We start from the raw sequence: 27,447 nt of genomic DNA, 5'->3' as shown, positions 1-27,447 counted from the left end.
TTCATCCTTTTGATAAACATTTAATAATGTTATATAATAATTTTAACACGGTGAGTATTTCGCTAAGAAAGTTTGTCATAAAATTATCCTAAAATTCTTAAATTCATGTAAAATATAAACATATTCATATAATGACAATTCTAATAAGACGACTAAATTGCCGAAAAGAAAAAGATCCGGAGAAACATATTCCAATAAATTCACGGATTGTCGTATAGGGAGAAACTTGTAAAAGAAATCAGCCCTCTTTCTCTTTTAGTTTCACAACAAAGACTCGGCTAAACGGTCTCGCGAGATAACAGCTGGATAGAAGCGACTCCATCCGCGGGCTCGCGGGGTCAACGTGGCACAGATTCGCGTGCTAGGCGTCGTGGTGTTGGATTCGCCAGGCCGGAGTGCATGAAGCGGAATGAGAGAGACAGAGAGAGAGAGAGAGAGATCGGTTCGTGCGCTCGTATGTGGAAGCGCGCGTATCGCGGGACGACGAAGCGTAACGCGCACGTATACGAAGAAACGCGTGTGCACACGTACACACGCGCACGCGGCGGGACGAGCCGCTACCGTTGATGTTGGTCGATCAATACGCTATGCTGGTGGAAGCGAGATGAGAGGAGGAAGCTGAAGGGCACGGGAGGATGGGGGAAAACGGGAGGAGGCATTGTTAAAGTCGTGGACACACTGGACCGATATTTGCACAATGCGCAGCCCCCGGAAAGTCGCGTGGCCGTGTACGGGATTGCCTCTCTGATCCACCTTACCCGCCAAATCATCACGGAAATTAGCGCGGCGCGTATGTTACATCTGGCGCAAGGCTTCCGAGTAAAAGAGGAAGGTGAACCTCTCTATACCGTACAAACCTCTCCAACACTGTTCCGTATTACGAATGTTTCTAAGATCTGTCGAAAATATCTATGTATAATTGCAATGTAATAAAAATTACATATTTGACATCAAAATCAACTTCGACTGCTATGTCGTAAGTCTATATGTATTGCATACATGCATAGTATAGGTTGAAAACAATTTTCTTAGAATCACTGGGCAACAATTTACAGGTAATTCCTACTGGAAAAGATTACTGGCTATAGTGGCGTAAAAACAATTTGATGGAATTACGACATTTCAGCGTTTCCTATGTTAGGCGTCCATTGCTATTTTCCAGCAATAGGGATCGCAACGATGCACTAACATGATATTTTTATCCGAACAGCTATCGATTATCCCGCAACAATACGCGAGGGGTTCCTCAAGTGGTCAATATCATCGTACTCGGCTCGGTACTAAACTCGTACGTTTCTAGAAATGTTACTTCCACGCGTTTGATCCGTTGAAAATCGGCGACTTCGACCATCGGCCGTCGTCGGTCTTCAAAGCTATATTCGCGGACGGCGATCAAAGTGCTTCTACGCCGCTTCACCTCTCTTCCTCCTCAGGGTGGTCCTCTTTGAGGCGACACTTTGTCGGGCCTTCTCTCCCGACTCCGGAAGAATGCGCATAAGGGTTATCGACCTATCGCGAGATTTTACCCTTCCCCCTTTCCCCCGCTTTCCCCTCTCCACCGTTTCCCCCTTTTCCCACCGAATTCCTTCCACTCGCCCTGTCCTCTTCGTCGTTTCCCGTTACGTAATAAGTAAAACCGGGAGGAGGAGGAGGAGGAGGAGAAGGAGGAAACGCCACGGGAAAGAATGAAAAGAGACGAGGACGCAGAAACGAAACAAGAGGATGGCAATGGTACGAGACGAAATAGAGGGAGATAGATGAGATACCTGGTTTTAGAATGCCGAAGAAGAGGGACTGCCGAGTGTTCCGCAAACGAACATATCTCGCAAGGATATATCGCGAGCGCGCGCGCCTGCATGAGTTATGCTATTAAAAAAACGGAAACCGCGTGCATGCGTGCACGGTTGTATAATTTTCCGGTTCTCTTCGAGAAGCGCGCGAGAAACTGCTCGACAAAAGAGGTCGCGTTAGAAATTTTCTATACGCTACGAGCACACGATTTTTACATACCAAGTTGTTATTAGACTGCCGTTAGGTCCGAGGAAATCTCGTAAGATTCATAATTTCACTTGTTCCTTCCCACGCTCTTCTTTCCAACGGTTTTCGTTCTTATGTATTTAACAGGGAACTCTCGATCTCGCGCTTGGTCCACATTCGCGGTTTCTTTGACAAGAGACAGATACGTATAGAATAGCCGCAATGTAGCGCGTAATAGCGCTCGGCTGCAAGAGCGTATGGCGGACCACCTAGCGTTAATCGAGCCGATCGAAACGTGTGCACGCGTGAAAAGGAAGGGCGTGAACCAAAGCACAAAGGGTCAACGGTCTTCGCTACGCCGTATGTAGCTGTTTAAGAGACTCGAACGGAACGAATGATCGACGCGGCTCCCACGATGCGCGATGCCGAACATCGAGACCGGCGATCGGCCGTCGTCCCGTGAAGCGTAATCCCGTGACCGTCGACGACCCTTATTAAAGCCACCTTCTTCTTACGCTCGGCTAGATCACGGTAGACGAGACGTTTCGAAAATCCGAGATCAATATATTGCAGTCCGGTTCAAATAGCTTAACAACATTAAAGGAAGTTTCGAACAGAGAGTGACCGACGTGACGTTAATTTGTCCATCGCGTGACTGACGACAAAACGCGAAAACCGACGCTCTCAATCGAGAGCCCCCGGCCCGGTCATGCGTGAGTTCAGAACGAGGATTGGTAATAATTATATCAACATGCGAGGTGAGATCGATGTCTTTATATCCTTCGCGGACGTGTAACAGAGCCGCCATCGCGAGAAACACACACCGGGGAGAAAGCAGGACAAACGAGAAAGAGAAAGAGACTCCGGCCAAGAGTTATGACGGTTGTTCATGATAGCTCGTGGCATTGTGAAAACACACAATGTCAAGATCTAAAAACCGTGTTATCCAGAAGTATCTGAAAAAAAAAAAATAATACACGAACTCCTTCACGCGATCACGCGATCATCTCGAGAATCGACATTTCTCTGTCAATAAAAATCCGTGATTCAAACGACTGAAGAGAGATTTGACCAACGTTACAAAAATTATAAATATATCACTCCGACGTTGTTGAAATCCTGAAGCTTTGTCAATAGTGTAAAAGTAAATTGACTGAAAGAAACTGAGGTTTCCCTTCTCAAATAAGAGGTAAATAAGAATTCCGAGGAGTTAAAGAAGGTAAAGGAGTTAACGTTTGATATCTTAGGGAAACTCCGTGGCGTTTATATGAAGTCGTTTCCCCTCCCCCCCCACCCCCGAAGAAAGCCCGAGGGGAGTCCACGTGAAACTACGCCAATGCGGAAGAAAGACTCTGCGACACTCATCGTCGCACCTTGTCGCGGAAGGAGCCTCTATCGATCCTCGCTGCGATATACCTAGACGACAGGCACGAGAGAGGAAGCGGAATCGAAGTAGTAACGGCGAGATTCGCCGCTCGCTATAAAATGAGTTCATTCGGCGAGACCTAATTTAGGCCAGCCCGTCGATACGGGGCACCCCTGCGGCCGGCGGTGTTCTATCGACAGCGAGATTAGAGCGGCGGTTTCCAGAACGCGGTTACGGTTACAATTTGCCTGTGAAGGCACTCACTTGGGTTGCGATGTGGCTTCGGGATGTAAACGAGGATCGCAAGCGAAGCGCAGATTCCAAGTCAGATTGGAGCCAGTCTCGAAACATCGTATTTACGCGTTTGTTAATCAATTCGAATCACTCGACGATCACTTCTCTTCTTCATCAAAGGGAAGCTGTGCTATTTAATTCAACTTTTCTTGAGGAAAGAGATCTTTCAATTTTAATTTTTGAGAACGATCACAGTCTGAAAATTATCACCACGCTACGTGTAAGTGTATTATGCGCGACAAAATATTCTTACGATACATCGCGAAAGAGAATTTATATCAGACAAGTCGGTTCGACCGCTGAGTGACGAGACGATAATCCGCATGCGACACGACGTTAATTAAACGAATGCTAATTTCTGACACGACGATAGCGCGAGGGGCACGTATAACTTGGGTTAATTAACGTATCGATCAAAACCGTGTTAATTAATGGCAAATAATCTACGTCTGCATTTGGAACATTCCCAATTAATCTTCGTGCGATGTATACGGGGCGTTGCGAAATTTTTTTTTTTTCGATCAATTTCGCCGAGCACTAAATGACCCTCCGACCTTTATAAAGCACGTTGATTACGTTGATCGACTACCTCAATCATCATCAATCGTCATCGGCCTGAGAATATTTGACAACCGTTTGTGATTTCGCAACGTTTTTCGTAATACCCTGTCAGTATCGAGACGCGAGCGGAACTTAGCGAAATGCGAAATACTTCTTCTTTGTACGCTGGAACGTCGTCCCCTTTCCCAATATCACGCGCGACCGATTTCGCAACGCAAGCATGACTCGATTTATCACGGAACAGGGGTTCCGCTCATCGGGATCTAATATAGGTGCATTCCGTCCAGCATCCCAGCCTCGCACGCACGCGATCGATCTCGCAACGTGATCGGGACGTATCTCGTCGCGACGCAACCTCTCGTCGTCGACGGCCAGTCGGAGATCGATCTGGCAACTCTCGCGATTTCGCGCGCGGCCCTTCAGCTGGCTCACGTCGCATGACCGAACAATATTGAAGCGAGTAAATCCCGGACACGATGTAAAATTGACGCCAGCGGGGATACCACTCACCTTGACGAAATGCAGGTTCTCCTTGTCGAGGAGGAACTCCATGGACTTGTGGGGCCGCTGGTGGATGGCGGACGTTGCGGCGGACACGACGTCGTCGCGGGGGCTCCTGTGCGTAGCGCCGTCGGGCGACTGGGGTACGTGGAGGGCGTGCTCGGGCCGCGGCCGCGGCGCCGCCGCCGAGGTGTGGTTGAGGTCGAGCAGGCTGCGGGTCTTCTTACCACCGGCGCCGGCGGCGGCAGCGGCGGCGGCGGCGGCGGCGGCGGTGGTAGCGGCGGCGGCGGTGGCGGCGGTAGCTGCGGCGGCAGAGTTCGGACCAGCGGTGGTGTATGTCGTGCCGTTGTAGCTCACCGCCTCGTCGAGGTCGGTCTCCAGTAGGCCGACCGGGCGCTCCTGGGCGGCCTGCATCGCGCGGGCCTTCGCCATCTCGATCGCCGCCGGGTTACCAAGGTCCGTGGCGGCGCGTCGGCGCGACGCCGACGTCGACGCCGACGCTCGAATCGTCGTGCCCAGAGCGGCGACGCGCGGCGGTTGCGGTGGCAGGGGCGGCTTGCTGGACACTGGTGCCCTCCCGTTGCTGCTGCAACAACGAGTAGATAAGACACTCTTCGGGATAAGTCTTATCGGTAGACTTGATCGATGGTTGAGAAGATATATATACAGGGGAGGTTCTTTACGCGGGTGGTTTGATTTGATACGAACTGCCGATCGAGAATCTCGCCGCGCCACGACCAGGACATCGTAAAGATCTCGGAAGGAGCTGAAGAGCGGACGGGAAAAGCTTGGTGAACAAGCTCGACGGGTGAACGAAACCCGTCAGTGGACACGACTGGTCTTACACAGCGCCGCGCGTTACACCGACGTTGCGCGGGAATAATTGGATATCGGCGGATTGCATCAGAGTTTTAAGAGTGACCCTGATGCGCGCACTTCAGTGCAGTGGAGAAGCTCGTGAACTGACGTTACACGTTGCAACGTGTTAGGATAATTAATTTGCAATAAAAATCTATAAATCTCAGCTGAACAACGGATTTCGTATTTCTCACCTCGATTCTCACAAATTCTGTATATAAATATAAATGTAATAAGAGAGTAAAGATATTCCTGTTCTTTATTTATTCGCAACTTATTCATTCGTCGCAATTAAAGGCATTTTTTTCGTATTTTATCTCACGGAGGATAATTGCTTCATTAAACTGACGCATTATTCAACCACGTTGAAAACAAGCCACGCGAGTTACGCGAGGCTCATAATAAGCATCGTAGTTTCGTTCCCGTCTGCGTTTATGAACCGAATTAGTGGTACCGAACGAGAGCATTGACGGTTTTTGTTCCGCAACGCGGACGCCATTGTGACCCGGTAATTGAAAATTGGCGTTCGAGCTGTATTTTACGCTGTCGCAACACACATCATCGGTTTTCGATAACGGGACAGTTGGCGGCTGGGTGATGCGCTCTCTTTTTTTTGTCATCCCCTTGACCGAAATCGGGGATATTAACCCCTCGCCTGCGAGGCGGGGTATCTCGCTTAATCTAACTGCTGCTGACGAAGCCGCGATATATCATAATTATCTGGTTGGAACATCAAAGTTAATACACCATAGAAAGCTAATCGCGATAAATTCGCCAACGAGTATATACACATGTACATATCTTTATAACTCGGTGTTATTAAAATGTCAATGGAAGACATTACGTGGTTGATTGTCGGCCACTTACTTTCGAGAGACATTATAAATCATGAATCAAAGATCGCTGTGATTGCAACAACTTTTACACGAGATAAATTTCATCGACTTTCGCTTTTCCACTTCCGATCCGCCGCGGTCCGGATTCGCGAGAGAGACAGTGGCCGCTTTATTGAGGTTTCCCAGTGGCGCGGACATATGGCATATCGATAAAGGCACGACTATATATCCCGGCGAAGGGAGGACAGTCATTAATGAGACACTTTCTATCCGCCATCCAGCGCAGCCTCATAGATAAAGAAGCTCGCATACAGCCGGCCACTATATTCCGAGCTCTCCTCGAGACCTCGTTACATTACGAATGAGTTACGAATCCGCGATCTGTTGTGAAGCTGTCAGAGGCCGTAATCTGTTACAGCTGATGATCTTTGACCGCGAGTTTGACGCGATTACGGAATAATCACTGCAGCGCAAGTTCGTTTTAGTACGTTCGTTTGGAAGGATGATTCGATTACGAGGTTTGATTAAGGAGTTGTTGCGAGTGTTAAGTTCCCTCGTATACGTTTTACAAAGTGTCTTGCGTGCAAACGGTGGCCCCAAACCGTATTTTTCCCGTTCAAAGTAGGTATGACACACTCTCGGAGGAGTTAATTACGCTATCGAGACTCTCACTAACAATAAGAATTGTAAATCTTTAGGCGAGCCGAGGAGATTCGCACAAAACCAGATGCAAATGAAACAGCGATACGGAAGCTTCGCTCACACGTGATTCAGCGACGCGTTGCGACGCGCGCGCGATCGTCGGTTTTATTATCGCCGCGTATAGTGTGTGAGATCATGTTTATAAACGCGGCCCACGATGGGGAATCATCGGTCTCTAAAATTAGTTCTATGGCCGATCGTAAAAACAACGAAGAAATTCGAGGCAGCAGAAATGAGCTGAGAACTTGTACGCTCCGGGTGATATACTTTTCCGATTTCGGCAGATGTGAAGCCTTAATATCGACGCCTAGCTTAATATCAAAGTAGCTGAAGTAACGAATGTAATGTCTAACATATGGGACACGAAAACGAAAAATAGAAGGGCGGGTTATTAACATTCCAAATGGAGAAGCAGGCTCGAGAAAAAAAATTATATTAAAATTGTAGAAGATGTCGTGCTTTTATCGACGTTAATTGGTACCAATGAGATTGCGGTATCTCTCGAAAATAAATTTCACAAATTGCAATAACGGCGTCATTGGTTTAGCGGATTTAATCCGCGCGAGAGAGACGCGGCCTTGCGATACGGCACGTAATAACTCTACGTCTTCCGACGACGACGGAATGCAGCTGGAAGCCGTACTGAAATGAGCGCGGGAGCGGGCTTAATTGCGGCTTCGTTAAAGAGCCGGCTAAATGGTAGCGTTTGTTGCGTTTCCAAGGCGGCGGAATGAAGGGAAGAGGGAGGCAAAAATAGGCAGACACCAAAAAAAGGAAGAAAACCGGGACGTAGATAAGAGTCAGAACTGGAGAACACTACTGGTCCTTTTACGCATTGACGAAGTGGGAGGGGGGGGAGGAGAACAAAAAGTCCAAAGAGGATAGAAACCCTGCGATTATAGAGTCCCGAACGTGACGTTGAACCCGTCTCGAACGTGCGACTTCCGGACTCTCTCGAACCGGAATGGAATAAGATTAATACAAGGCGACTCTCTGACCGGCACCTACACCTACACACGTGTGCAAGGTGTATATTTAACTGTGGCATGAGACGAGCAAGCGCGTCTCGAGTTTGCATCGTATTAAGCCGAGACACATGTTATGTATAATAGCGAAATATTTTTGTCATTCTCATTAAATATTCTCGACTCGACTAACAGATTCGATGGTTAAAAAAAATAATCAAATAGAGCTAAAAGAAATGAGGCTTATTTCATCTATTTCTATCAAAATATTACAAAAAAGACTTTTGAAAATAACAATGAAAAAAATTCGATAAAGAAATAATTAAAAATAGCGATGTAATTCCTGTTCGATTTAACTGCCCGATATGAAAAATTATGAATAAAAAACAAGGCTTCGGCTGCCTCGAGTATAAGTTGCCGCCGGATGCTGGCGATTTACATCTTCTGGAGTTGGACGTCGCGCGCGATATTTTGCATATACTCTTGCATAACTAATTCCAATTATATATACCGCATCCTCGCCAGGGAAGTTTGACTCGCCGACTCCAGCTCCGCTTGCGAAAGCTCGAGAACGACGACGGCGGCGGCGGCGGCCTCCTAAATTACATCCCGCAGCTTGCGACGATGATTCATCGTCCCTAAACGCGGGCGAACGGGCGTGGGATATCGGCCGCGTTCTGTTTAACATCTCGTCAAACAAACTGAGAAACGCAGCCGCCGAAAATCTCCAGACGTTATTGTAAATGAGATAATAATCCTTTGCCGCCGAAGTACATTAAAAGAGGCGAGGAAATAAAATCCGAAGTCCGTTATGCAAACTCATGAAAAAAGATATCATAAATCGAAGATAATTACGCAACTTCTGTATAAATTAATAAACATTAATAAATTATACTGTCAACTTGTAACACTTGAGGAAGATGGCAGTTGACAGGATTAAAAGGGAGTTACGAATGAACATGTTAATTAATTTATGAGTTTATTAATAGTCTTCAATTATAATTATATATATAATGAGAGAAGCAAACTACTTGCAAAAAAGTGCATAAAAGAAACTTTAGAGAATTCAATCAAATGTCTTAAACAAACAAATAAAGAATTTTTTGGGGACATTCTATATAATCTATACGTAATAAAACGTATAACGTTCGTATTCGTATCGTTTTGCGTGCGAGTCGGAATTAATTTGCCGGCGAAAAGACAGCAAAGCTGTTTTGCGCGGAAAATAGAAGCCGTTCTCCTCTTTCTTCTCGATGGAACCTTTTCGGTGCAGCACGAATCGAAACGAAAGACGCTGCTTCGGCGAAATCTAATGCGATAAAGCAAATGTTTGTTAAAGCCGAAGGAGGGACGAGGGATCAGATACGTATATACTTCTCAGAACAGCGATGTTGATTGGCGGCGCACACTTGCAGGCCAATAAAAATATTCACGGACTACACCACTGGAGAAAAGAAATTACAAATGTAATGTTATGGTTTACCACCCACAAAGATCTCTTCGTTGTTTGTAAATTATAATTAAATTTTTTTAGTATTAGCTTTCCTTGTTCTCCATATAAAAAAAAATGCGATTGAAGCCAGAGAGCGATGCGCCGAGGAAAGCGAGACGCGGAAGAAATATGAAATAAAGGCTGTCACGGCAGAGGGGCAGACGGGTAAGGGGGGTCGCGTTATAAAATGCAATTAGGTCGCATTACGCGAGAATGACGTGGCGAGACGCGGGGTGAGAGCGAAATTTAATTAAGAGAACCGAACTGGTTTCCGTCGTCGCGTCGCTGCCGCACGGAATCGGGCTATGCAGCGCGCCGATGACGGAGAGACAGCAGGAATGATGCGGGAGTCCTGACGCGCGTCGGATGGCCAAACTCGTGTACGCGAGTAAAATTACATCGATTGGTAAAGTCTGCAAGCGTCTGCAGTGCGATTAGAGCGGAATTAAACGCGAGTCGACCGCGAGCGAACAGACATAGTCTTCGAGAGAAGGAGAGAGAAAGAGAGGGAGGAAACGAACGTGTCGACGAGCGATTGCGATAGACGAACGCGGCGGCGGTGTGGGACGAAATGAAAGTGGAATTAAACAAAACTGTGAATGAAGCGATTTGCTAACGCTAAAACGCGTGGGACGGCGGTGGAAGCGACGCGGGATCAAATAAAATTACGTCAAGATAATATACATAGATAGATGTGTATTAAAGTGACTTTCTCAGCGTCGACAAATAAACAAGTTGCAAAAATGTGTTTAAAAAAAAAAGGATAGTACGACGCTATTGGTCGGAGATAGTTTAACGCGATAATAATAAACGCAATCGATACGCGAAACACGTGACTTGCAACAATCTTTTTGAAAATATTGAAGTTCGAGAGCTACGCGCGACATGATCTCGAAAATCTTGATACGGATCATTATATCGTGCACGTAATGAACGACGATTATATAAAAACGCATCGTCGCTAATGAAACGATTGAAAAAGTCCGATAACACGTAAGTCGAGATCCGTCTATATTCGTATACTGCGCAATCGACAACTTGTTGATCTCGAATATCCTAACTCGAGACACGATAAAGTAGTGGTATTCTGTGTAGAGTATATATATTTCTCATTTATTGAAAAATAGAATGGGCAACTTATTAACGAGATACTGCAGATTATGCAAAAATTATATCAATATACGCCGTAATTATGTCCCTACCGTGGCGAAACATTTCTTTTTCAATAAGATAAGCCTAACAAAGAGCGCCTGAATATATTCCAGCGTCATAAATATATTCCATTGAATTTTACGACCTTACCTGACACTAGAAGCGCTTCTCTGAATGTCCACATTGTTCCTCCTGGCGGCCTCCTCGAGAGTAACGACCTCCTGGCGTCTCCTCTCCTCCTCGGGCGGATGCAACGGTATGATGATGTAGTCCGGCTCCCTCTTCTTGGCGGTGGCCGGCTGTTGTTGTTCCTCCTGCGTTCTCGCCGTCGACTCGATGGCCTTTTTATTCGCCTCCGAACGCGGCACCTTCGTTCTGCCGCTGAACCTCAGCCTGGAGAACCTCTGCAGAAAGCCGCCCAGGCCGCCCTTCTTTCTTTCCTCGCTCTTCATGGCGGCCGAGGACGAGGACGACGGTAGAGAGGTCGAGGAGACCGCGTAGATCTTTGCGGGCTCCCTCCTCGGGGTAACGAACGGCGGTCGTTTCGCGCTCGCGACGCTCGCGTCCTGTTTGTTGATGCTCGGCGCGCGTTGCTGCTCGTCGCCCTGACGTTTGTCGCGATCACCACCGCGATGATTCGTATCAACTGCCGCTGCCGCCACGGCCACCACGGGCTTCCCACTACTGCTACGTTCACCGAGTGAACCCGCACCGCCGGGTGGGGACTCGGAGCCAACACCGCGGACACTGTGTTGTCCCTCCTCCTCTACCGCCTTCTTTTCCACCGCCTCCGTCCCGTCCCTCTTCTCTTCCACCTTCTCCTCTTCCTTCTTCGTCGTTGCTTGCTTCTCGATCACGACCCTCCACAGACGTTCGCCGGCGCCTCGGTCGCTCGAACCGGGACTGCAGCGATCCTCGTGGTCCCGGTTCGACGACGGGTTCTCCGAGTTCACTTTCCACTCTTCAACCTTGTTCTCGTCCGCCTGAGGACACTGCCGTGCAGGGAGCTGCGCCGCGCGTTCTGGATAAAACTCGCCGATGAAGCACTTCTTTACGTCTCCAGTCTCTTCTTCTTCGGCGTTTCGTTTGTTGGACGATTCTTCGTCGACGTGAGAGGACTCCGTCGAGGAATTTTCCAGGACACTTTTCAACTGGGCTGATTTCTCCGATTCAATCTTCTCGCGCGAAACGACCCTATTTTCCAAGCAGGATGCTCCTATAGGTTTAGTTTCCAAGCAGGGATAATCTACTTCGTCGTCTAGCAGGTCTCGTGGGCTCAGCGCGCTAACATCGCCACAAGCCGAAAATGGATCCGAGTTTTTTTTTATCTGACCAAAGAACGAGTCGTTCTGCGGCTCCTTCGGTCTGGAGTCCTCGCTGACGTTCGTGTCGGAGCCCATTTGGCGCATCACGTCGGCGACATTTAGCCTCGAGGAGCGCCCGGATGCGGCCTCCTCCAATTCGTCGCACGCATCCATTCGCTGGAACGCCGCCTTCGAGCTCTGCATCGCCTTGATGTAGTCGCACTGTTGCGCCAATTCGTAGCTGGCATTGTTCTGCATCCGTCTCTTCCCAGGCGAGTTAGCTCCATCGCGATTTTCGTCGTTATCCTTTAATTTCTTTTGAAAATTTTTCTCGTCCACCTCGAGTTGTTGCGCCAGCTCGTAACTGGCGTTGTTCTTCACTCGTCGGCTCTTCATTCGACCGGACGGCGTTCGTTGAATCGTCTCCATCGCCAAAATGGCGGCGTTCGCCACTCCGGAAGCGGTCGCCTCTTCCACCTCGCGCTTAAATTGCTTGATGGCTTCGTCGAGGTCGTTCTCCGTCACCATCGCCATATCCAGCATACAATTGGCGCGATCTTGAGTCTTCACCGTCGACGTGGTCTTCGTTTGTTTGTTGCGCGTTTGCTGCGTCTCGCAACGGTCGCGTTCGACCTTCGTTCGTTCTTCGTTTCCCTTCTCGCGCAAGTCCATATTGCCGTCCATGAGCGCGCCCTGGGCCGGTTGCGTCCTGACCGAGCTGATCAGGGCGACCTTCGTTCCCGCTTGCGTTTCGTCGTTCTCTTTTAGGATCGTATCTTCTCGCGAGCTCGTCAGGGTCGCGGCCTCGTCGCCGGGCGCGGTCTCCGCCATTTCGCGACCGTTCATCTCGTCGTCGCACGTAGCGGCGACGCCGCAGAGATTCAGGTCCACCGGCACGCTGGCCACCCGCGTGTAGTTCTCGAAGAGAGACGACGTCGACACGTACGAGGTCGTCCTCGAGGTGCGAAGACGGGACGGCGAGGTGCGGCCTAGGCCGCTGCGTACTGACTCTTCAACACCGTCGAGCAGACTGGGCGCGCTCTGCGACTTGTCCGTGAATCTAAAATTAAAGCGCTCCTCGTCGCTCCACCCTTGGTGTTGCTGTTGGCGGCGACGACGGTGGTGGTGGTGATGGTGATCGTGTTGATCGTACTGCTGCTGCTGGTACTGCTGTTGCTGCTGCTGCTGCGGATGCTGATGATGATGATGATGGTGGTGGTGATGATGATGCTCCGCACCGCCGCCGGCTATATTTAACCTGGCCGTCTTCTGGCCGGATTTGAGCTCCAAAAACGCGTCTCGCTTCGTCTCCACGCCGATCTCTCGCAGGTCGATCGTGTTCCGATAGTCCAAGGACGTCGCGTACTTGCCGGACTCGCCGTACAGCAGTCGATCCTCGAAACCGGTCGTCAACCGGGAATCCGCGTTCGTTCGGCGTTGTTCGTACTTCTCGAAATCGTATTCTTCATTCTCTTCGTCCTCGTCATCGTCGTCGTCTTCGTATTCGTCATCCTCGTGCCAGAAGTCTCTGTTTCGTATAGACGGACATAGTCGAAAATATTGAAGGATCTATTTGATTTTTTTTTCTGTTTTTCTATTCGTTCAATATTAAATGATGAAATATCCGGAATTTAATATCAATATTGACCGTTTATTTTTAAAATTTTGCGTTTATTAATGCAAATTCCTATAAAAATTCTTCGCATTCCAAAAGGATGCGTATGCAAAACAACATTGCGCACTTAAGAACCAACCGAACGGCGGCGATCTGGCGATTCGGTAACGCGCTTGTGTTTCAAACGTTTATAATATCGGCAGTAAAGTCAAGGTAGTCTTCGTCAGGGTCGCGATTGCATTTAACTTGGCCGTAAAACGATCGTCACGCGGAGGGGAATTCGGCGTATGAGTGCCAAGAAAACCAAGAAGCGTTCAACACCCAGCGCGGCCGGGTGTTGAACGCACAAACACGTACATTGTTTAACTCTCTCGTTTTCAGACTGGAGCAGAGAAAGCAACTGCGTTTTCTGATTATTTAAAATGTAAGAAACCAATTATTTTTGATAAATATATCATTTTCAAGTGGAGAAAATCGTATTAAACGTAATTGTAAATTAATTTTTAATAATTGTTTAAGAGTTTAAAATGTAAATTAAATTCCACGATAGATTAAAGGAAAAAATTAGAGAGATAAAATGATATATAAAAAAAATATTTCGCTGATAAAAGGAAATATGGATAAAATGTTTATCTCACAAATACTCATGATATACACAGAAACGCACTTACCACCAGTCCTCGCAAACTAATTCGGGAAACAATGCATGATTACAATAGTCGTGTATCTTTATTCTAGTGACGCGTGTAAAAATAGGCGGGCGTGTTAAACGGCGTGTGCACGTACGCCAAGAATAACAAACAAAAGCCTTGGCTTAGCGTCTGTCGGAATTGCAACGCGGGTGGACTAATTCCGTTACGTTGGAAATGATTTCACGCACAAACGGGGAAAATTACTCGAGTAATGTAAACTATATATCGAAACTTAAAAATTCAATAAGAATGCATGCACTGTCCTATTATCAAACGTATCCCCGTTGAAATTATTGAAAATTAAAAGAATAACTTTTTACCGCGATAATATATATTTTTTAAGATGTAAACAGAAATTTTCTAACATGCAAGACTTTTCATTTGTCATCTTAACGTAAAAAAAATTGAACTTAATATGAGAAACGCTTAACTTACCTTGGACGCTGGTTGTTTTTCCTAATATTCGATAGATCAGCACCCCTCTTCAGGTACAAAGGCGTGAAACCATTCGACATGGACGCTTGGCCGAAGCTCTCGTCCTTCTGGCACGTGTTCAGGCTTTCGAAGCTGCGGTAGGGCCTGATCCTCGGGAAATGGTCCGCCAATGTGCTGGCGAAACCGTTCGGTAGCAGCCTGTCGTAGTCCTGCTCCAAGCTGTCGGGCGAATCGTTCTCCGGATGGGAGGCGTTCGACCGATTTGAATACTCCAGGGAATCAAAGCTGTAGCTGGAAGGCGACAGGGTGGCGCAGGTCCTCTCCAAGGACTCGAACTGCAGCAGCGAGCTCGATCTGGAGGAGGCGGTGGACCTGGAGGATCTCGGTGACGCCGGGTACTCGTCATAGGCCGTCACTTGCTGATGATGGTGGTGGTGGTGATGGTGATCGGTGCCATGGTCGCGACGACGTCGCTTCTTCGGCACCACCGAGTTGCACTCGCTGCCGCTGCCATCCAGCCGCTCGTCTTCCGAGAACCAAAAACGACAAGGCGATGAAGATGACGACGCTGACGATAACGGGAGGCACGCGAGGACTCCGAGAGAGTAAAAGCGAGACGAGCGAGCGAGCGCATGGCCTAAACCTACTTTACTCGGAATCCAGATCTCGCATGTTACTTTTAATTCTGCGAATCTCGTTAGGGTATATATATAGAGGTGGAATCCGATGCTTGACGACCCACTTCGTAAAATCGAGTCACGGAAGTGATCCAATCTAATGATCGCCACTTTCGCCCCATACATTCACACACAAGCGTACACATACATACACACACTCACACACACAATGTTCATCAGGAAGCCACGGTTCATTCAACCGGAAGTAGCGCTTACGGCATCACGCGCTGGTCACCATCGGTTGTCAACCGGGTCGCGATTGTCGCGTGCGACGCGTGATCGAACCCCATCGATTATCGTCGATCCCAGTGTGACGTTCAGGCGTGGTTAAATCTTGATATACAAGGAGCATCGTTAAAGTCTTGTCAAAAATCAAAACGCGTTCTCAATAGAAATTAATCACCTATGTTATGCAAATTGTTTTCCGTTAATATAATAAAAATGATTTATTTTAATTTTTACGCTTTTTATAGATATTATTTTATTTTATTCTTTATATTATACTTCAGTTTTATATAAAATGATTTTTATTGTGTTAATTTTTATTGTGTTAACAAGTAAATATATCTGTGCGTATACATATATTTAACTTGTCGTATTTCAAAAATTTATATTACGTATTTCTGATAAGAGCCATTTAATCAAATGATCTCGGCATTAAAGCACCGAGTATTCGTACACAGTTTGACCTTTAGAACTCCTCGATTACGGAATATATGTTAGATACATATCCTAAATACAATACGTTACTATAACGAGCGCAATACGTTTCTCGGCAAACAGTATAGATATTGGAAGGAATATTACATCGGCAACGAAAGGTCGCTCGCGTGCTGGGAAACAATCCCACCGGTTATATTTGTCATTTAATCGAATTCCAACAGTCTACTTTGAAGAAAGATGGAGAGAATAAAAAAATATCGGCAAAACATATATCTTTCGATGGAATTACGTTAAATATTTCGAGTTACTAAAAAATTTATTTGTTCACTTTCTGTGTTGATTTCAAGTGTCTCTCGTAAATATTTCTGTATTTTTAACACAAAATATCCGTTGTTATGAGAGAAAACACATGCCCCTACACACTGCAAACCGCGTAACCGCGTAACCGCGTGTTACAACGGTTGCATATCCAAAGGCGCATTCAATTGCACGTGGGTGAGGAACTACTTGACTTGCAATCCATCGGTGTTTCTTGTTTAAATTAGATATAAATTAAATTACGTTAACAAAAACCCAAAGTTAGGAAATCTTAAAATCGATGTAGAATAAAAATGATAGTAAAATTTTCCAATTAAATTTTGCCTCATAATTTTTTCCGTTCTAGAAATCTGTTTTATAACGTCTTGTCTACAGATTTCTACTTGCGCTAGTAATACGTATTAAATTTTTATTGCTTTGTGCAATTTGTTTTTCGAAAAGGTATAAGGACGAAATTTTATATTCGAGTAACTGACCTCCCGATTTCGATGGCGTAAGCACGAGTAATTGTGAACGGGTAATCGCGTGTCCGAGGTAATCCGACGTAATTCCCGGTTCCTTAATGAGTCGGAAGATTAGGCTGCTAGGAGGAAAGAGAAAGTAGAACAACCGCGCGTAAACAATGTCTAACTCCCCGGGCGACGAAACGGGATTTCGTAAGATCGTCCTCAACGTGCAACTCCCGGCGTGTAATATCGAATAAAATGATCATTACCGATGTATATCCATATTAAGATTCGGAGTTTCTTAATTTCTTACCTGCCGATCTCTGCTTCGTCTTGATATGGATTACACTCTCGGTCTCCGAATCGGATCCCAGCCAATATGTCGTTCCGCTGCGATCGGAGTCGCTTTGGAGATCATCGGACGTCTCCTCCAGAATCGTCTCCAGAAAATCGATTTGTTGCACTAGCACCGAATCTGTAAAATTAAGCATTATTATGTAAATAAAAAAGAAAGACTAAAGAGTTTAAAAAAAATTAATTTAAATAATTATTAGTTGCAACAAATTATATATATCTCGTATAAGTATATATATATATATATAAAATAAAATTTCTGCTTAATTAAAATTAATTAGAAGATTTGTATTTTCTTGTATGTACTTTATCAATCGGATTATAGATTCAAATTTCACGCAGTACGTGCAATTTTCCGCGCGAGCATGTCGTTCTTTCACGTCGATCAAATTCAACGAAGCGTAAAAATGTAAACTCGTTATTTATATATGCCTCGCCATTTTCGTCGTCAAAATTGTGGCAGCTGCTTCTGCTTGCAGAAAACGCGCAAGCGAAATTCTTAACGAGAGAGGTCATGACTCATTCCTTATCGACGAGTGCAACCATTACGTTAGAAGATAACGTAACTGGAAGGTCGTCCACCTCCCAAGCTTTCGCCGTCGATTAAAGCCGGCACAAGACATTTCGGGGACTGTATGCGCACGCTTTCCGAGAACTATCGTCATTTCTTTCAGCACGCGAGGTCGATTTTCCCATTTAGATATACCGCATCCTTTGAAGCTTTCGTGCTACATAATTACTCGTTTAGTGTGATTAAATGTAATAAAACGAAATATCGTTTTAAAATATTTGAAGATTATATATTAACAGAATATTCGACTGAAATTATCGGCATACGCAATCGAAAATAAATTAAATTTCAACTTTAGCTCCAAAGCAAAAATGTTGAAACGTCTAATGATAGCGAAATAAAAGATGCTACAAAAATTACGGCGAGTGTAATGGATTAACAATCGTTAATCAGCCAGCACCTTCGACGAAAAAGCGACGTACGTACGGATGTATAGGAACGTAAGGTGTCCGTACGTTCTTGCCTCCTTCGTCATCGCGCGATGAATGATGGCGTGAACAGTTAGACGCTGCTAGGAACGGGACATCGCATAGCTTGCACGGCGCAACGTTAGAATACACACACTCGGTGTGCACTCTAGCCGCGAGCGATCGCTCGCTCCCTCGTGGAAAAGTCAAGTCGCGCTATCTCACCCTTTCATCTTACTGAAATAATTGCGTAACGTTTTACGCGTACACGATTCTAGCATTTGCATCGCGCGTCGCTTCCTCGCGCCCGCATCACGCGATTCCGTTAATTGGGAAAGGAGCATAACGTGCATATACATCCGAATTTAGATATACTTCCGCTCCGTTTTTTTTCGGCCGATTTCGGAAACGGGACGCGAGAATTGCGAGGGGAAACACAAGGCGATCGTTTGCGGAGCGAATAGTCGAATAGACGAGGACCGAGGTCGAGGCTTTCGCGAGCGATCGTATTGTCATTTTCCACAAGTGGTGGACGACGATAACGCTATCGAAATAAACTTCGCACATCTGCACGCTTGAATGCGATCTGGCAGAGACATGCAGCGTGAGAAATAATGAACGACGTGAGGAGAGACAGAATATAGACTCCTTGAGCGAGAGAAATAATGAATGTCACAGATCAAGCCGCGTGTATCTTTTTATATCCGTATTTTATTATTTTTATTACACTTAATTATGCTGCAATTATTAACGTTCTTGCACGCGCGACGCTTCGATGAAAAATATAAATGACCGAGAGGTGCTTGAGGGATCAATGGAAGACATTAATCACCGTCTTATCTCGCGCTCGCGGTTATATGCGAATCGAAGACACGCGCAGCTTGATCGGCACGCTCTGAATCATGGATCAGCCAATTAATCCCAATAATTATATAGCCGGTTCGTTCGAGTGACGCAAGCGGAGCGGCTTGCATGCGTGTTGATGCACCTGATTTCCACCACACCTTGCATCGTCGGGACAGACACGCTTGTTGAGAGCTGTCACAGGGGAACAATTGCGTTTTTTGCTCGTTAATTAAGTCGTTACTAATTTCGACGAAGTCGTCGATTAGAAAAAAAAATTTAATTTTGTTTCGAATTGTCTCGTTGAATTTAAAGAAAGATGATATCCTCTCGCGAATTTCATACTCGGTTATATCGATCGACCGCGGAACGTCTTCTCGCGTCGCGAACGGGAGATGTAAGATGCGGAATAAGATCACGCGTACCGATACGTCATTAAATGGAAGTGTTTTTAACCACGAGGCCGGATAGCGATTGCGAGAGCGGGTCATCCGTCAGGCCGCTGAAACGCAATTTGTCTTGCACGAGTGCGGAGGCACGCACCAGTATGCAACATCATGGCGGAGCCACCTGTTGCAAGTCGCCTGCCTGTTGCCGTTCCATGACTAACGGACGAGAATAAACCGCCGTGGAGGCTTACATAAAAATAATCAGCCGGACTAGCGTCTTTCTAGAGGCCTTTCAGCGGAATGCACCGATATCTATGATGCACGAGCAGCAACCCGAATGGAGAGAGGCCTCTCGGAGGCCTTGTTTCCACTTGGCACCAACATTTTAGGCTCCTCCGAGGCCTTCCGAAGGCTCCTCCTAACCGCCAAGATCCAGAGTGTGTATAAGCTAACGAAAGAACAACTCTCTGAGGTAACTTAAACAATTAAATCCTATTAAAATTGTAAATACAACGCATTCTAGCTGCGTAACGGAGTGTGTGTTTATTTTATCATTACGAATAACATTTTATGGTACAGTAATTGTAAGTGTATTTTACTTTCTATCATAGAGATACACGACTTTCTTTATTCCAGACCGGTCTTTCGAATGATAAACTAACCAGAGCGGATAACTTTTCTCGCGCAGTTATACTCGGCTGATCCCCTTGCTCACTCTCCATTTCTTACTTCGTGCGGGTTGTTAGTTTGCTCGCTTGCTAATCGAATCACGTTAATTCACGTGACAAGAAACTTAAGCTATACCTTTCCCACGGTGTACGGAGCACTCGCTGTTACTACTGTCCGACCTAATTACACACAACATCTAAATCAATCGCTCGAAATTCTCGCGAAACTCCTGATCCTCGTTAGAAGAAAATTTAATCCAAAAAATTAGAAATATAATTGAGAAGGCACGAGGTCAAACTCGAATTATTGTTTACAAATGCGTAAATAAAAAAAAACGGAGATCAGTACTGTCGATTTATTGACCGTCATTGGCGATTGCCGAGCGCAGTTTTTTCCGCGCTCGCTCGCGAACGATCGCGAACCTTGATCGCGAGAATAACCGGTCGACATTGGTCGCGTGCCTGTGTCGGAAGGAAAATTTTTGCATCGCTCACAATAAATGACTTCGCCGAGTCTTCTCAGAGCTGCCGCCGCCGCCGGCTCGTCTACTACGCTCTAGATATTGGCGACGAGGCCGATATCATTACCACGATTTCCAGGGGCTAGAAAACAGATCGGTTTTGCATACAGATCGCCCGTTAATGACATGCTACTTTCTACTTAAGCGTGGGTGAGAGGGACACTGAAAAAAACCGTGAGCGCGAGTAAAAATCGCACGTGTCCTCGGACTTCCGTAAATGTGCCGCTCATACGAGCATATTTGTTCGCGCGTCGATTCTTATGCCGATATCGACTTCAATTACAATATGATACATATGTGCAACATATTCCTTAAAATATCAGATGACGTAATAAATTTAGGATTTTTTATGTGTAACAAATTAAATTAAGATATTTTTTCATGTAATATTCTTATATCAATAATCACAGAAATCTTATTTCCTACAAAATACCTCGGATCTTTTGGTCTTGTACGTACATCTTTTAAACAAATGTTATATATGCATTGTAAAATATTTCCTTTCCCAAGCTACACGAACGTGATTTCGAATTGAAAAGGTTAATCGCTTAGCGTGACAAGCCGCGAACGGCGACCTAGATCACTATAATCGCGCATAGATTTGCGTCAAAGAGTGATCTAACAGTATCCCGGGCTGTTGTTCTACGCCCGTTGTCAGATCACACGCGGCAGAGAGAAAGAGGAAGAGAACCGATCGTTCCTTTTCCGCATTCAAGATTTCCTAAGAGATTATTTCTGCTCGCCGAGCCAAATAATTGCAAATTACAAATATAAATATGTGACGAGCGTGACGTGACAAACAGTTAAGAAACATTAAATCAAAAATTGCCTAAAAATGTGTATGTTAACTAATATAAATAAAACTTAATACAGAGATTCACATTTGGGTAACGCCGAAACGTATGATTAAAATGTCAAATAATTCCACGTATTATAAGGTACTAAACGTGAGGATACGTGTGTTTGTGAAGTTAGCACATTTATTTTTATTAATTAAAAAAAAAACAATAATAGTTCCAACACGGAGAGAATTTTTTTTAAAATTTACCCTACAAATCATGTTAATTGTGGGACAATATAGTATTTAGGTAAATTTTAATGTACACTACAATGAAATTTTACAGTAAAATCAACATACAATAAAAGCACTTTCCATAGTTCTATCATTCCTGATAAATATTAATAATTCTTTCGTATTTTTAATATCAAAAAATAAAAATTAAAAAGAACGTGCTAATTTCACGTTCCAGCACGTCACATCTCCCTCGAGAGAGAGTACTGTGTATCGTCAAATATTACGACATGTGTCAAGTGTTCCCGTTAATTCTAAGATAATTTCATAATTATACAGCGTTTTAAAACAAAATTGCAATTAATCATTTTTACATAATTCTGATTATCCATGGCATCACGATATTTGACGGAAAGGTGTTCTGCAGATGTCGTAATATTTGACGGCATATAGCTTTAGAGGAAGATGTGCTATATACTGGAATGTAAAGTTAGCACGTCATTTTTTAATTTTTATTTTTTTGGTATACAAATGGTGGTTACAAATACGGAACATTTTTTAATTTTTCATCAGGAACGGTGAGAACTATGGAAAGTGTTACTGCAGAAACTATCATTGTTGTTTAAAAAATAAATAAAATGTCATGATAGCTTCACAGACACAAAATACGTCAGCTGTTAAGCGTGAAGAGAGTGCGCAAGTGTGAAAAAAGAACGGGAAGAGAGATGGAAACATTAACGTATATACGAACCATTAGCCCGTAGATCCTCCAAGTGCGTCGGCTGGAACTGGGAGTGATGCTGTAGCTGGAAGCCGTAAGCCGGAAGCCAGGGATTCGGCCCGTTCACCAGGTCCATGTCGGCGGTGGACTCGACGCAGTCCAGGGTCAAGGCCGCCGGGTCCTCCTCCTCGTCGTCCGCGGCGGAGACGGCCGCGGAAACGACGGCGACGCTCGCCGGCGCGAGCATCGCCGTCGCGCTCGAATCGTTGCCGCTCATCGTCGCGCGACGTCGACGATCCCTCGTCCCGTCGTCCGCGATCGGCACCGACGATCGTTAGCCGCTCCGACGAACTGTGAACCCCCTCCCTCTCGCCTCACCCTCATATCCCGCCGCTACGAGTGCAGCACCGGAAGCCGCGCCGCTTCTTTCCGACCGGGCGTACGGCGAACCGACCGACCGACCGACCGCGCGACTGCGTCAGATACGGCACGATTTCGGCATGATCCGGATGTGGATGTTGAACCCTCTTCCCTTCGACCTTGCACGCACTGGGGACTACTGAAACATAGACGGGGATCCGATTGGTTTAATCAAGAGATCAAGTGTCTATTTTTAGATTTTTTTTCGGAAATATCGTGGGAAAAGTAAGTTGCCCTTAAGTTCAACTTTTCTTCGAGAATTATACAAAGAATTATAAATAAATGGATTGTATGGATAAACATGGATAATCGTAAATATATCCGCGGAATTTTTCTATTACGATATTCTTGGATCTGCAATACGGTCGCTCGTGACTTCGCGATATCTTCCCGTTCGAATTCCTTGGCCTTTGAACTTTCGAGAGATTTAAGATCTCGGGATCTTTTAAAGATCTCCGCGCGCCCCGAAGAGGAGAACGCCGAGAGCCTCCGCGACGTCTAAGAATGTTAAGACTTCTTACTCTCCGTGACTTCCTCGAATCCCCCCGGGGGTCCTCAAACTTTCTCCAGATGGAAGTCTCCTCTCCGGACCGGGGTACGGACGAGGGAAGGAATTCGCGGTGGAATCCGTTCGCGATTCATCGGGAGGGATCCGCGAGTGTACTCCGAATGAAATGAAAGAAGGGAGATAATAGCGTACCGGCGATGGGGGGCACCGCCTTAACGAGCGCGCGTATACCCCTGGGCGGGTGTTAAATATCGCCGCGAGCCGGCAGATTTACATGACACGTCGGCGAAGGGGAATCCCTCCACATTGCACGCAGGTGGGAGTTACGTTTGTGTGTAATTGGATAAAGATCGGCTCGTCGCGGGTCGTCGTCCCTTACTCATACGCCCTTATACCCCTTTCCTCGGCGATGATTCCACGGGCGGCAGAAATTTTATTACCGCCGTATTTCTTTCCGCGGTGATGCCGGCAGACGGTTTAAGGCCGATGCATACGTGCGTGCGCGCCCGATGATCTTCCCCGATAAATCATCGTAAAGGAATGTCGGGTAGAAAAGGGCTCGAAAAATACGCGAGAAAAAATCGAGGCTGTAAATCGCGCCGCTGAGAGTAAAACCCCCCCCCCCCAAAAAATTTGACTCGATTCAAGAAAAACTGTCAATATTTCCTTCGTCTAATGTCGATTCTGCGCGATGTCGGATGATAATTTTCTACGCGTGATAACACGCGATAAGTTTCACAGCAATACGTCTCCGCAAGTGTCAGGCAGAAAAATACGCGAGAAATAATCGAGGCTGTAAATCGCGCCGCTGAGAGTAAAAATAAAAAAAAAATTGACTCGATTCAAGAAAAATTGTCAATATTTCATTTTAACATCGATATATTCTGCGTGATGTCGGATGATAATTTTCTACGCGTGATAACACGCGATAAGTTTTCTCGCAGCAATACGTCCCCGCAAGTGTCAGGTAGAAAATTTCACGCGTATCATCACTCTCGGTACACGTGCACGTAGCCGGCAATGTCGAGAGCGAGGTAAACAGTGCAAAGAAAATTCCTCCGATCCGTTCCTTCGCTTCCTCCATCCGAGCGAGAAGCGCACAGCGAGGCGCGAGAAAGAGTGCGATCGCCGAGTGGTGCACTCCCGAGATCGAGATAATCGCTATCGCTGTTCACACGGAACGTGTAACGTGCGCGCAGCGCGGCTCCGTCCGGCAGCGTCCTTGGCGGAATTATTTCAAAAGCGTGGAAAGTATCGCGATCTCGCAAAGGAGAGCCGGAAACCGTTCGCCGATGAAGGATCAAAGGACACGCGTGACTCACATTTATATTATTAGAAACGGCTACGTACGTCAATCTATTTTTCTTACGAATAATTTCAAGCGCGTCGGAGCGTCGCGAAGTTTATTTTTACTCGTTCCTTCTCTTTCTCTTCACTACTCTCTTTGTCTTTCGGTTCACTACCGGAAATAACGGAAATGAGCCTAATCTTCTCTCAGGCGTCGCGATCGCTTCTGTAATCAGTACTGCAGATCGTACGCGTTATCGGCAGCTTAGAAGATGATGCAGCGGAGCGTGAATATCGATCGGCTATCGATCTGCTCGAGCCGCCGCGCTGTTCGCCTCGCATGCGGCGAAAAAAAATCGCGACCGCGAGACAGGCGACTCCAAACTGCATTGCGCTCTCTCTCTCTCTCTTTCTCTTTCTCTCTCTTCGTTGCACCTTACGCATCACCGTGTATTTACGGCACACGCGTCTGGCTACACGCGGACACTTTCACTTTACGTAACTTTATTCACGGCGACTAAGGGCGACGAACTTTGACTGTCTCACACTAAAATCCTTTGCAAGCGACTAGAAAATTCCGACGTAAGGCTCTCGCGTTTCTTTAAATCTGAATCGGCAAGAATGCGAAATACGAGGGTCTTCGCGAATCTCCTCGACGATGGTTTAACGCGAAAATTCTAGAAGAGACTCGAAGAATATATAGGAAATAAAAAATTCCGAGAATCTCGAGAGATAAGCTGGTTTAAAAAGCTGGCTTCCACATGTTCGGGGTCACAAATACTCCAGAAATTCGAATTATATAGGCTTGCGAAAAATTCAGAGTCCGAAAACTTCGGAATGACCCCCCGAGAAAAACAAAATACAAGACAGAAAGAGAGAAAGAGAGAGATATCTGTCATCGAGAAAGATCGCCGCGGTGAGAAAAGGAGAGACGTAGATAGGATGCGTAAACAGACACAATCGTACAGTACGAGAAAGAGAGAGGAAGAACGGCGGGTGTGCGCGCGCGAGAGAAAGACAGGTACAGAGAGAGAGAGAGAGAGAGAGAGAGAGAGAAAAGAAACGAGAGACGCTGAGTGTGATGTAGACGAGGATACAGAGGGCATGCACCGCGCGCACTCCGGAATTCTCTCTCTGCTGGAGTGCGGCGGCGCGGCGGATATCTACCTGTCAGCGTGCATTCCACGATCCCACGATCCGCGTGCTGTCGGCTCGGCGTGCACGTTTCCGCTTCTCGCCGAGCGTAACTCCCCGTGAGTCCCCGTCGACGCGCACACCGCGCTCGTTACACCGCTCGGCGCTCACAACACTCCGTTCGCGATGCGAAACACACACACACCCACCCACCCACATAAACACGCACACACTCAAATTCGTCGCCGTCGTCACTCCTCTTTGTCGCGCGTTGCCCTCCGACGAGCGACGTCAAAACGCGACCGGTGTGACGTGCCGCGACGCGCGAATATGGCGCGCGCACTCAACGTCGATCCGCAACTTGGATCTCGCACACGCGCTCGCGAAGAGCGAGAAACGGGGAAACGCGTGGCCCCCGCGCCGAACGGAGTCACACGCCGAGGAACCGGAGGACGAACGCGCGGCTCTCGGCGGTCGGCCGCGTGCCCTCTTCGCCCTTCGTCCGGCAGTTTACGCCACTTTACGCGCACTCGTCCCCGCAACCGCTTCGGTTCCGTTTGCCCGCTTTTTGTTTTTGTTTCGCGACGCGAAACGACGGCGAGGAGCGTGTGTGCACGTATACCGTGTACGTACGCGCACACAGGACTCTCCAGACCGGACCGGAACGAGACGCGACTACTCTACTCGGCTTTAAGCACCGCGGGGTAAATACTACTACATACAACGAAACGCGCCGCTCTCTCGCCCGGCGCGGTGTGTGCGCCGGCCAATCCCCACCCGAGCCGCGCCATCCATGTGGTAGGCGCCGCGGCCAATCGCGCAGCGTGTAGCCGCTAGAACTGCGGCGTTCGTAAAGCCATCTGACTGATCGGGATCGAGCAGCGAGTTCGGCCCGCGTGGTCTTTAATATCGATCGGTCGGTCGTTCGATCGCGCCTGGAAATGAAACTTATATTCTTTTGATTCCTCGTACGCAACACATACGAATGCGCATGGTCGTCTACAGATAATAAATTCTTTCAAACTCAAGTATACCATTTTTATATATGTACTACCTTTTCATACGCAGGCAGCACGTACCCGACCCGAGGTCGATGTCAAACACGCACCACACGCGCTTACGCGAGTGGAATTGCTAACGAGCCGCTCTCATGTCGCGTATATCGCTCCTAATGAGATTCAATGACGCACCGGTATCCCACCCACCGGCTGTCCAAATGAATCATCCGCTCGTTACATCATTATTTACTTGACTTCTTCAAATTACACGCGTTCCCGACTAAATTAGCTCTCGAGTAATATATATTTATTTTCCGAGATAATTTGATTTCTCGACGTTACTAAATCGTGTCGCATGGTCTTCTACGAGATGAAACAGTATATATATATATATACATAATACGTCGGTCGTTCCGCGTTCGCTACACGTGATACCCCGCGGCAACGACTTATAAATCGATAGCGTGTGGAGAGAACTTGATCGCGCGGCCGTGAAATCCTCTCGACATTCGGTGTCGGTGACCTGGCACTGAAAAAGAACCAATTCCAGACCCGTCACGTCGCTTGTTCCGTTCACCCGAATTGCCCGTGATCGCCCGAAACGGAATTTCGGGTCCGAAGCGATCGATCATCATCGAGCATTCTTGACATTTTTTTTACCTCACGTCTCACCTCGCTTAAAAGTGAACGCACATGTAAGATGTAACACAAAACGGATGACGTTCTATGAATAATTTAAACGAAACGAGAGACTATAGTA

At 46.6% G+C, this 27,447-nt stretch overlaps 1 protein-coding gene across 1 annotated transcript in view; it reads right to left on the bottom strand.

The window, feature by feature from the left end:
• The window catches only part of LOC105452377, a 44,587-nt gene extending 21,970 nt beyond the window's left edge, over nucleotides 1-22,617 (bottom strand). Inside the window, exons 1-6 of the mRNA XM_011693416.1 lie at nucleotides 22,371-22,617; nucleotides 17,168-17,329; nucleotides 14,751-15,276; nucleotides 10,855-13,536; nucleotides 4,997-5,285; nucleotides 4,709-4,921 (exon numbers count right to left, since the gene is read on the bottom strand). Coding sequence (XP_011691718.1) covers nucleotides 4,709-4,921; nucleotides 4,997-5,285; nucleotides 10,855-13,536; nucleotides 14,751-15,276; nucleotides 17,168-17,329; nucleotides 22,371-22,617 — 4,119 coding nt within the window. The remainder of the gene's footprint in view (nucleotides 1-4,708; nucleotides 4,922-4,996; nucleotides 5,286-10,854; nucleotides 13,537-14,750; nucleotides 15,277-17,167; nucleotides 17,330-22,370) is intronic.
• Nucleotides 22,618-27,447: the final 4,830 nt, after the last annotated feature.

This window comes from Wasmannia auropunctata, unplaced genomic scaffold, assembly GCF_000956235.1.
Source record: "Wasmannia auropunctata unplaced genomic scaffold, wasmannia.A_1.0 LD336033.1, whole genome shotgun sequence".
In the NCBI taxonomy this organism is placed as follows: Eukaryota; Metazoa; Arthropoda; class Insecta; order Hymenoptera; family Formicidae; genus Wasmannia; species Wasmannia auropunctata.
Note: the sequence above shows the minus strand (reverse complement) of the source record. Positions and strands in the feature narration are given on the sequence as shown.